This window comes from Biomphalaria glabrata, chromosome 15 (assembly GCF_947242115.1).
Source record: "Biomphalaria glabrata chromosome 15, xgBioGlab47.1, whole genome shotgun sequence".
Lineage (NCBI taxonomy): Eukaryota > Metazoa > Mollusca > Gastropoda > Planorbidae > Biomphalaria > Biomphalaria glabrata.
The window spans coordinates 14,513,284-14,525,379 of NC_074725.1; the positions used below are offsets into that span (position 1 = coordinate 14,513,284).

Consider the following 12,096-nt stretch of genomic DNA (forward strand, 5'->3'; position numbering starts at 1 on the left):
CAAACTAAGGAGAAGTCGGATAGAACGTGGATACACTGATTCTACAGGGTCCAAACTAAGGAGAAGTCGGATAGAACGTGGATACACTGATTCTACAGGGTCCAAACTAAGGAGAAGTCGGATAGAACGTGGATACACTGATTCTACAGGGTCCAAACTAAGGAGAAGTCGGATAGAACGTGGATACACTGATTCTACAGGGTCCAAACTAAGGAGAAGTCGGATAGAACGTGGATACACTGATTCTACAGGGTCCAAACTAAGGAGAAGTCGGATAGAACGTGGATACACTGATTCTACAGGGTCCAAACTAAGGAGAAGTCGGATAGAACGTGGATACACTGATTCTACAGGGTCCAAACTAAGGAGAAGTCGGATAGAACGTGGATACACTGATTCTACAGGGTCCAAACTAAGGAGAAGTCGGATAGAACGTGGATACACTGATTCTACAGGGTCCAAACTAAGGAGAAGTCGGATAGAACGTGGATACACTGATTCTACAGGGTCCAAACTAAGGAGAAGTCGGATAGAACGTGGATACACTGATTCTACAGGGTCCAAACTAAGGAGAAGTCGGATAGAACGTGGATACACTGATTCTACAGGGTCCAAACTAAGGAGAAGTCGGATAGAACGTGGATACACTGATTCTACAGGGTCCAAACTAAGGAGAAGTCGGATAGAACGTGGATACACTGATTCTACAGGGTCCAAACTAAGGAGAAGTCGGATAGAACGTGGATACACTGATTCTACAGGGTCCAAACTAAGGAGAAGTCGGATAGAACGTGGATACACTGATTCTACAGGGTCCAAACTAAGGAGAAGTCGGATAGAACGTGGATACACTGATTCTACAGGGTCCAAACTAAGGAGAAGTCGGATAGAACGTGGATACACTGATTCTACAGGGTCCAAACTAAGGAGAAGTCGGATAGAACGTGGATACACTGATTCTACAGGGTCCAAACTAAGGAGAAGTCGGATAGAACGTGGATACACTGATTCTACAGGGTCCAAACTAAGGAGAAGTCGGATAGAACGTGGATACACTGATTCTACAGGGTCCAAACTAAGGAGAAGTCGGATAGAACGTGGATACACTGATTCTACAGGGTCCAAACTAAGGAGAAGTCGGATAGAACGTGGATACACTGATTCTACAGGGTCCAAACTAAGGAGAAGTCGGATAGAACGTGGATACACTGATTCTACAGGGTCCAAACTAAGGAGAAGTCGGATAGAACGTGGATACACTGATTCTACAGGGTCCAAACTAAGGAGAAGTCGGATAGAACGTGGATACACTGATTCTACAGGGTCCAAACTAAGGAGAAGTCGGATAGAACGTGGATACACTGATTCTACAGGGTCCAAACTAAGGAGAAGTCGGATAGAACGTGGATACACTGATTCTACAGGGTCCAAACTAAGGAGAAGTCGGATAGAACGTGGATACACTGATTCTACAGGGTCCAAACTAAGGAGAAGTCGGATAGAACGTGGATACACTGATTCTACAGGGTCCAAACTAAGGAGAAGTCGGATAGAACGTGGATACACTGATTCTACAGGGTCCAAACTAAGGAGAAGTTGGATAGAACGTGGATACACTGATTCTACAGGGTCCAAACTAAGGAGAAGTCGGATAGAACGTGGATACACTGATTCTACAGGGTCCAAACTAAGGAGAAGTCGGATAGAACGTGGATACACTGATTCTACAGGGTCCAAACTAAGGAGAAGTCGGATAGAACGTGGATACACTGATTCTACAGGGTCCAAACTAAGGAGAAGTCGGATAGAACGTGGATACACTGATTCTACAGGGTCCAAACTAAGGAGAAGTCGGATAGAACGTGGATACACTGATTCTACAGGGTCCAAACTAAGGAGAAGTCGGATAGAACGTGGATACACTGATTCTACAGGGTCCAAACTAAGGAGAAGTCGGATAGAACGTGGATACACTGATTCTACAGAGTCCGATTTGCAATTTGAAAAGAAACAGGAGAAAAGGAGCACAGCTAATGGGGATATATGCTGGTTGTTGGTTGAAATGTTGGCAAGAATTCAGTTCAGAACATTAAAGATCCCCAAGATTTGAAAAAAAAGGGGCAGAGTTGACTTCCAATGAAATGATCTGGTAAGTGAATACAAGTGGTGAAATAAAGAGAAGTAGATTAAAGTGGTTGTTTTTTTTTCCGTAGTATAAAATAAAGTATAACTATCAAATCGAGCTAACTCCTAAATAGTTTGTATTCAAAGGAATTTTGTTTTGGTCATGTAAACAACAGAGATTAATGCCATAACTCTTGCTCAACAAAAAGAAATGAGCCTGGAGAAAAGCAGACATGGCCGTGCATAAGTGTTGTACTCCCAAATGAAGGGAATACAATTGGAATGCGCGTAGATTATCTAAATCCCATTTCTTTTTGTAATCAAAGGACAAAGTTTTATCAAACTTGACAAATCATCAAATCACAACCCTTGTCCCGCGTTTTCAAACCCGCGGTAAACTAGTAACTCCGGCACGCCATACTTCATAAACACCATGAGAACAATTTCTGTCTAAACTTAGATAAGTGGTAGATTTTGTTTTTTAAAAATTATTTACTTGACGATGCAGATCTATAGGTGTCCATTTCAAATATTTAATTGATTTAAATTGTTTATTTTTTTTTTTTTACTGGACTTTCGGGCTGTGATGGCAAACATTCAAACTATAATGCAATACTATACAGAAAGGAAATCGTTAGATTGTGCCTGGCATAGAGAAGAACACCTGCCAGCAAATGGCTTCCGAAACAAAGGCAGCAGGATACACACCTGAGAACCAACGGAAAGCCAAAGATAAGCGTAGCCGTTGAAAAGAAAACTTAACAAGTCGGCCAAAGGCAGACAACAGTATGGTCTGCTTCATGTGCCTGATATTATGTAGGTCACAACTAGGTCTGCTTACCCACATAAAATGAAGCACCCCTCTTTTGTTATTTGGATTCTAAGTCAAATCTTTTTTATTTGAACTGAACATATATTTAAAAAAAATCAATTCGAAACTTGAGTCACCAAGTCGAACTCAACCTGACCTTCAACTACGACATAATTTTAACAAAAGAGTTGTTTTTTTGTTGCCCCATTCGATCTGTAGCTCATTTTAAAGAAAACAACCGAATGAAAACAACCCAGTATTTAATATTCGCATCCGGAGGGGCAAAAAATTTGGCTCTCAATGCGAGGTGATTCGAGTTACGATTGTTTCTCTCCGCACCACAAGTGACTTGGTATAGGTAAAGTTAGATTCTAGTCTAGTGGGTTTGAAGAGATGAGCTCTCTGTTGATCTGTACTAGTGACAGGTTCCAAGATAAAACTGTCATCAAACTAAATCACATAAAAAGTTGTGTTTTACATTAAACACTTGTGTCTTTCGGTGAACTGTTGTGTTTTTTTATTATATCGAAAATAAAATATTTTTTTTAAAAGAACCCTAGGAATGTCAAAACACTAACCAACAAAAAAAAAGTTGTTTTTAAAAAACTGGGCTCTATAGTGATACAGTGTCAACAGTCTCTGGGACGTGCGCGGTGTTTCAAGCTAAGTTCGGCAACAGTTGACTATAAACATGAGGTTGACTTTTAGGTGTTACTGGGAAATGTGACATGTCACGGTGTCAGACATGCGTCATCCATTATGCAGTAAAACATGTATGCATATTAATGATTGAATAACCCACCTCCTCCCAAAATTTAAAATAAAACAGCTGATTACCAAGCCCAGCGACTGGGGACGATTTATTGCTATAGAAATGCCACGATGTTAGAATGTATTCAAATGTCTGCAAGCTAAACAACAACTCTGTTCGATGTAATAAATGTAAACATACCGAACAATACAATGTCTATGTGACGCATTCACAGGGGCGATGTGTGTGTCCGCAACGTTTGGGAACAGGAGCAGGTGACTGCAATAACAAAATGGAAAAGGCGCGAAGGTTACAAAACAAACGACTGCTAGGGTAGTGTTTCTCAATCCCTTAACATTGGTCGAGATACGCTGACCTGATGGTGTTCCAATATATGACGCCTCTTTTATAAATGTTCATAGCTCCACAAAGTTATTCAGCAGAAGACAGGAAATTACATGGAAAAAAAAAGCCGATGCTATAGAATTGATTCAAGCTCGACTACCATGACAATAAAATAAAGAGGATGATTTAAAAAAATGGAGATTTCACCCCGAGACACTCGAACCGATATTCTCGCCATTGAGTAGCCTGTGGAGTCCAAGTATCTGCACCGTAACACCCCTCACGGAGCCACCACATTTGTCTAATAAGTAATGTTACATAACCACTATATCTAAACAGAACCTCTACAGAACATCTTAACAAAATACAACAGCATTAAAAATCACTGTACAATGTGTTGGCTACAAATCTTAACGCTATGCCGGGCAGATTAAATAACTGTGTGGACATGATGGCCAAGTTGAAAAGAACCTGGCTAATGAGCCTAATGTTCTTAGTTCAAATCTTGGTCCTGGGATGGGATTCTAGGACGCCTGCTCAACCATCCAAACGTTATTGAGTAATCAAATCTGATAATTTTATGGAGAAAATAATCATCTCAGACCCACACACAAAAAAACCCCACAAAACAGCCAGCAAAAACTTTTTTCAATAGACTAAATATGAACCCTTTTTATACTGGTCGAAACTGGGTTTGTTTAGTCATGGGAAACACTGCACTTATCCTTAAAGTGTTCGGAATAGAAGACATTGCCATTATTATTGTCATTAATTATGAACAGTAAAAGTTTGAATGTTAACAAATAAAAAGCCGAGAGTACACAATAATGTGCTACACAGACCCTAATAATTTGAATCTTTTATGCATTACATAATCATAATACTTTAACCTAGTTACGCTTCAGTTGCATGCATATAATTATAAAAATAGGGCCACAAAGTAATGATGTAACTTAAAGGGAAACTGCAAAGTACTTTCGGTATAGCCAGAAATGTAAGTAAACTCAACAGTCAATGACAAAGACAGTCCTACTAATGGAGATAGTTGCCACGCAACCAACGATGAAGGTCATGGAATATGAAATCAAATAAAAACATTTACGTAACGCTATCTAATCAAACAAAACCAAAGAACACTGAACGCAAATGCTTATGACATACATTGTGTGGCATTCGCTAACAAACTGCTATCCCACCTCACAGAAGACCTGTCTAACAACGTCCGTAGACAGCTGGGATTACAGAAAGACCTGCCAACTTTGGTGGGGGGATTTTTTTTTATTTACGCAAATTTTGTCCTTCAGCCCAAGTGTCGCTTTATAATTAGCTTTTTAGAACAATCAGATCCTGCCAATGACGTCACTTGGTCATGTGGGGGGGGGTGGTCAAGATAAGAAATGAAATTCGTGCAGAACGTGCCGCTGTCAGACACATTTTGTATTGCCCAGTCCTGCAAGTCACAAGTGAAACGTATCAGGCCCACCCTTTACTAATCGGTAGTGATACAGTGTAAGGAGAAGACAGAAGGGGGGAGGAGGATTGATAAGGATACCTAAGGGGAAAGGGGAGAGAATAACGGTGGGACTCATTTCTAGCTTTCGGTGAGATTTGATTGAAATGTTCTGCAGTAGAAACTAGAAACAAATTTCGGTTAACAAGTTCAATATAAAAGTTATTAAAATAAAAAACAGTTACATAGACTTGCATGAACTATTCTGAATCGATCCTAACTTATGCTTATCTCCCTTAGCTTAGAACATTTCCGGTGTAAAACAAAATGAATTTATTACGACTAATTGATCATCTAATGCGTTAATTTTCTGACTGATCCATATGTTGTCATCGACAATGTATAATTTGTGCAAAGTTTCAACTTGATCCGAGAATGGGAAATGGCAGAAAAAACGTGCAAACGATTTTGACCAGACAGACAGAGTGAGTTGATATAAGCTCGGTTAAAAAAAAATGAGTTTCAAAAGAAAACATGTAAAACTCTACAAAAAAAAAAAACAGTTATTTCAGCTTCAAATCCATTTAAACAACGAGAAACTATGTAAGGAGTATTTGTACAAATGAATTCTAATCTCCTATTAAGTGATACATAAATGTAGGTCACAGAAATAAAAACAACACCACCACAAAACCAAAACATTCATAACTACATCTCTATATCAAACTACAACTGACCAACACAACTCCAGACAATAACAATGCATAGAATTAACATCTAGAAAACAACAACACTGAAGATTTAAAGTACTAGCAAACAACAACAAATAACTCAAAGGCAGCTGCGATGTTACCAACAGACTTCGTCTACCTCCCTACCCTGTGAATGCACACACCACTTCATGATTCAAACTACGCCCCCCCCCCCCGCCTACCTCTACCTGTACACAAAGACGTGGGGACCGACCTATTGTTTCCTTTCCCACTTCCTACGGCCTACTTATAGGAAATGCTAACATTCGTGCAAAAAAAAAAAAACAAACAAAAAAACACGCCACAAAAAGAGCTGAGTTTAGTAGTTCAACTCAAACAAAGTATTGTATTGATTTTTTTTTTATTATCCGTGATATCTCACTCTATATATATCTAAATCTATATCTATCTATATATACATATGTGTGTGTATATATATATATGAAATCCTGACACAGTAATGCTATAACGTCGGTTTGTATATAAGGCATTCCACAAAACAAAGAGAAGACATATCTTATAACTTACAGATAGGTTGAAAGCTACGTTTCTCTTAATAAGAGATAGATGTCGCTAAGCAATTTTAAAATTACTATTTGTATATCAGCCACAAAAAAAAAAAGTTATTAAAACAAAACGAAGTTAGTAATTGGCGCAATAAGGATAGGTTAATAATGTCAGAAAATTAAAAACCACACCAAGAGTGCACATTCGGGCGCTAGGAGGGGGGGGGTGCGCAAATGAATCATCAAGTATTTTGGAAGAATTCGGAAAATGTGAGCCAAAGGGTTGAACAATCAAAGAACGCTGTGCTAGCGCTGCGGACAAAGAAGATGAGAAAGATTGTCTCCCTACCCACCCCCGCCTTTGACTATAGTATATTTCTTGACAATGATTAATAATAATTAAAAAAAAAAAAGGTATTCGAAGTAGTTATTGGGGGAAAAAGTTTGGGGGAGGTGGAGTGATTGTTTTTTTTTATATTTTTTTTTATTGAAACTTTAACTATAATGAAATAAATAAATAAATAAAAAATTAACAAAAAATGAAAACAGACTACCGGGAATCGATCATTGATACGTGAAAAAAAATGTTTCTGTTAGGCAAGTTATTTTTAACACGTTTCAATGTTATCGATACGTATTTTCTTTTTAAGTTTTCGTTTCGATATATTTAAAGATTTGTCACTGTTGTACAACCTATAGTGCGAAAAACAAAATGAAATGTGGACTAAATAAGGCTAACCGGTGATCTTATATTAATTATGCGGTTCTTACCTCAGTTTTGTCTCTGGCAGTGACCAAAACAGCCGCCATCAGGGCGCCGGCAGAAGCACCACTCACTTTCTCAATCTTTTCTAGAAAGGCTGGTGCTCTATTGACTAGACAGGTGACCACACCCAGGTGGTACATGCCCAGGAAGCCACAGCCACAGAAGGAGAGATGCAAAGGTCCTTTCATTTCAGTCGGCCGATACTCAAAGTCCTCCGTGTCCGATATCACTTTATTGTCCGCGTCAAACTGGAGGTGAGGTTCGAACCTGGGCAGCGACCTCGACCTCACGGGGTGCCTATCAAAAGCAGGCTGCTCGTGGCATTCGGCCGCGGGCTCGGTCTTGCTGGTGCTGATCAGAGACTTGCCCCTAAGGTTCGGCGTAGAACCACAAGCCGACTCTGTGCTCTTCACGATGGGACTAGATTCTGAGCTGGAGACGCTAGCCTTTTTGGGGGATGATTGCGAGTGATGATTGTTTGTCTTTTTGGGCGAGTTAGAGTTGGAACTGCTTGTATTTGAGCACGAGGGAGACTGAACCTTTTTGTGAGATGAAGGTTGGCTGGCACTCGTCTTCTTAAATACCTCAGAGTGATCGTCACCAGGTTTCTGGTCACAGTCTGAATCAGAGTCGGACTCTGGTTTAATAATGGGCTGGTCAACACACGAACTGTGCCTTGATTTGTTGATATGATCTAAAGGCAGGGACAGGTTTCCAGCAAGGATGATGTCATCTTGTGAAGTAGAGTCAATATTCTCTACGATGGAGGGCTTGGGTTTAATGACAATGTCTACAACTTTGTCTTCTGGCCTGTTGTTGTTGTCCTGTTTACCGTTGACCTTTTTGTAATGTGCCCTCCTGGCGTCCCTGTCCTCACTATCTCGCTTATTTTCACTTTTTGAATTATGTTCACTTTGTGATTTTTGTTTCGTTTGTGAAGTATCACCGTGGGAAGAATTATTGTTTTGAACTCGCTTCCTATTATCTACTTCTTTGGATTGGTCTCTACTTTTGGTCTCAGATTTGGACTTGCTCTTGGACCAAAGCGATGTCACAATGTTTGTTGATTCCTTGGATTGTTTTAAGATTGACGGGTGCGGGGGCAGATCCTCGTGTCTGATATGATGATGCTTCGAATGTTTTCGTGAATCTGATTGTGACCTTGACCCTGACGGGTGCCTGTGAGTGTTTTTATCTTTTCTATGCCGCAAGCGAGATCGGCTTTCAAATTTCGGAGTCCTGTCTGTGGTGCTGGGGGATAAAACGGAGAGAGATGATGAGGGCGTTGGTTGGTACCTAGAGGACGACGCCTGAGAAGGGGGTCTATCTTTGTGTGAAGATGTCTGGGATATCCTACGCTCTTTAGAAGAATGGGAGGTTCTTCTCTCTTTTGAGTCAGAAGATTCTAAGATGCTGTTATCTTTATTAGAAGTAGTTGCGTGGAGCTCGGATTTCGGAGCTGATTCGGAACTTTTGTATGAATACCGTCTCACCGGGGAAGGAGATCTGTCTTCTTTAGATCTCTTCTTGCGTTTAAAAATCATGAAAAATGCACAAGAGGTGCTTTGCCTTGGGCGAGCATCAGCCGAATACGCCCGGCAATCTTTACTTGAAGCTTCGACAAGGCCTGGCATGGACTGTGCTGGCTTCAGATTGCATTTCTTCTCCTTACTCTTTTCTGATTTTTTGGCAGCAGATAGTAGCGAAGTTCCAGACTTAGGCATTGGTGGGAATTCCAGTAAAAATTCTTTAGAACCTCCTTTAGCGCTCTCTTGAGAAGAGTTGGATTTCTCTAAAGAAGCACGTGATGATTTCTCCGTGAACTGTGTAATGGAAGAGCTGTTTAGTGTATTATTTTCCTTGATCTGGCTGTTTGATTCCACGAAGGAGGAGGAATTGCTCACTCTGCGGCTATCTTGCCTGTAAACATGAGGAAAAGAAGAACGCCTGGGGATTTTCTGCAAGTAAGCTTGTGGAGATAAATTGCTGCCCTGGAGGCTTAGCTGTCTTCTCGCATTCTGGGGCTTGGAAACTGCTCTGTATTCTTTCTTCCGCAGTTGGACATCATCAATAGAACCAGTTGGGGACCATCCAGGCTTTGCGTAGTCGGGGTTAGACTTGAGTCCTAGTATAGCGTGGTCAGAGTTTGTTTTGTTCAGGGGAGGGTGCGCCCGAGGTGTGCTCACCCTCAAGGGCGCATGGCAGGGTGAAGCAGCAGTTGGGGAGCAGAAGGACGTGCGGTGGAGGCGCTCAGCTAAGATGGTGGTGGTGATTTGATTATTGGTGTTGAACGTTGTCTGCGAGAATGACCTTTCTAAAGTCATTTTCTAACTGTGACTGACCCAAGGTCAGCCTGAAAAGGGAAAAAGAAAATGACATTGAAATACAAACGTTTTCTAAAAAAACAGTATATTGATATTTACACAGCTTTTGTTAGAATGACAGAAACACAAAGTGACTATGTCCTTCTAACTCCCTAGTCCATGCCAACACTGATTCTGAGATTTTACTTCATAATTTGTTTTATCTTTATATCATATGTTAAGGTTTTCAATAGCATTATATGTTTAAAAAACCACATTAGAATTCTAAAGAAAAAAAAAGAACAACCTCAACTACATCATTGAAATCCAATCTCAAATTATTATTTTTTTTATCTTAGCCATCAGTTTAAAGAAATTAGCTCTGTAAGTCACATGATATTTCTTTACTAATTTAAAAAGAAACGTGTTTTGTAAAGTTTTTATGGTGATCTCAGATAAAAATTTTCGAAACCAGTTAAAACTAGCTTAAGCATTGATGCTATATGGCTCACCTTCAGAAACATTTCATTAATAATAGCTTTCCATCGATTCAATTTGTTTAATTACTTTACTTCAACAAAAATGAACTTTACGAATTTCTAGATGAAAGTGTAAATCAGTCAGCAGCTTAAAACAAAGACTTTGGTTCCTTTGCTATCAAAGGCAGGACTAGATACAAGCAAGAGTTAACACAACACTATCCATGAATACACACACAAAAGAATTACATCAAAAACATTAAATGAACATGTCATGCTTTTGATGCTCAGTGTTAGATAAAGTGGTCACTTCAAAGTGTATTAAGTAAACACATAGTGATGAGACACTGAACCAACAAACATTTCCTTTGAATACTCTTCTAAAGCCACTCAAACAGATTTATTATGAACAGATCATATTTTAATGAGCATTGGCAGATTATGGAAAATTTTCATTACAAATTGTTAAAATCGTGTATTATAAAAACGAAAGACAAAGGCCTTAGATGTTACTATATAAATAAATAAATATGTATATAAAGTGCTTTTTATTTATTTATTTTTTTTGTGTAAAAAATAGGTGCCGGTACTCAGTAGTTGATTGCCTAACTTTTAAGTACTAAAAATTAATAACATACGTCAAAATACAAGAAAAGTCATAATTAAAAAAAAATGCTTGTACGCCGTAGTAGTACATACAAAAAAGCCCTGTGTATCTATATATGATATAGATCAGTGTAGGTGGAGTTTTCATAAAGATCTGATGAGGTTAAATTACAACTTATCCACAGTACTCACACCTTTACCAACATTGATCAAATAATCCTTTTCATGGTCGTCTTGACCAGGCTGACTCGAGCATCTGAACCTACGACAGACTCTTATAGCGTGGCAAGGGCATATGTTTGTGTGTTTGTTTGTTAAGTATGACATTGAATGATTACATTCAGAAGCAAACAATCTTGATGGATTAAGGACTTCATCAGCTGCACACGTTGACTACACAATGGAAAGGGGGTGAGAAATAAGTGGGATAAAGAAAAAGAAGAAGTCACTAAAGTGACTAAACCATTGCCCTCTGACCTGCACTATAACACTTTTGTGACGGCACAGGATTGGAAATTACGGCAGTTATTTGTTTCATAGAAAGGGAAAGTTTTGACAATGACGCGACTCGTAAAAACAAGACTAAGGCTTCATTTTTTTTAATGGACGTAGAGATTCAGCCTGCCGACATTCGACGGTCCCCTTCGTTATATCAAAACTCTTTGTTCGACATCAGCGTCGACGAACTTACACTGTAGGCCTTTCGCCTGTTTTATTTGAGTTCGTTATTGGAGAGTTACCTCCGTTTGACTTATCTGCATAAGACACGGCGTAGAAGCGACTAATCCTAATTGAATGGGATCCGAGGCATAAAATGACCAATCGAAAAGTCGGAGGTAACGTTTTTGTACAGTATATTCCAAGCTGCTTGGTTCTAACCACTCTTGGAGAACACACAATGACAGTCATTTTATTTTAACGACCTTTTACACTGGGCCATCTGCATGGCATTAAAACTTTCATTTGAAACAGGCGCCTGTCATATTTTTATTTCACCAACAAAAAAAAACTAATAGTTCAAAGTTCATAATTACTTGCCCTCTTACTTAAAAAAAAATATATTTGAATACAAATACAAAATACAATTTTAACCTGGACGTTAGAAGTAAACAAAGTGTCAAAATATGTTTACTACTTTGTTGTATCATAATAATTGTAACTGCTAAAATATATGGAGATTTGAAAAATATGAGTTTGAAAGTA

The 12,096-nt window shown here is 39.1% G+C and overlaps 1 protein-coding gene across 5 annotated transcripts in view; it reads right to left on the reverse strand.

The window, feature by feature from the left end:
• LOC106055763 (protein starmaker-like) overlaps positions 1–12,096 on the reverse strand; it is a 65,209-nt gene that overhangs the window by 23,698 nt on the left and 29,415 nt on the right. For all 5 annotated transcript variants that reach the window (XM_056011875.1, XM_013212199.2, XM_056011874.1 and 2 more), the window contains exon 2: positions 7,511–9,858. In XM_056011875.1, coding sequence (XP_055867850.1) covers positions 7,511–9,829 — 2,319 coding nt within the window. In that variant the 5' untranslated portion in view covers positions 9,830–9,858. The remainder of the gene's footprint in view (positions 1–7,510; positions 9,859–12,096) is intronic.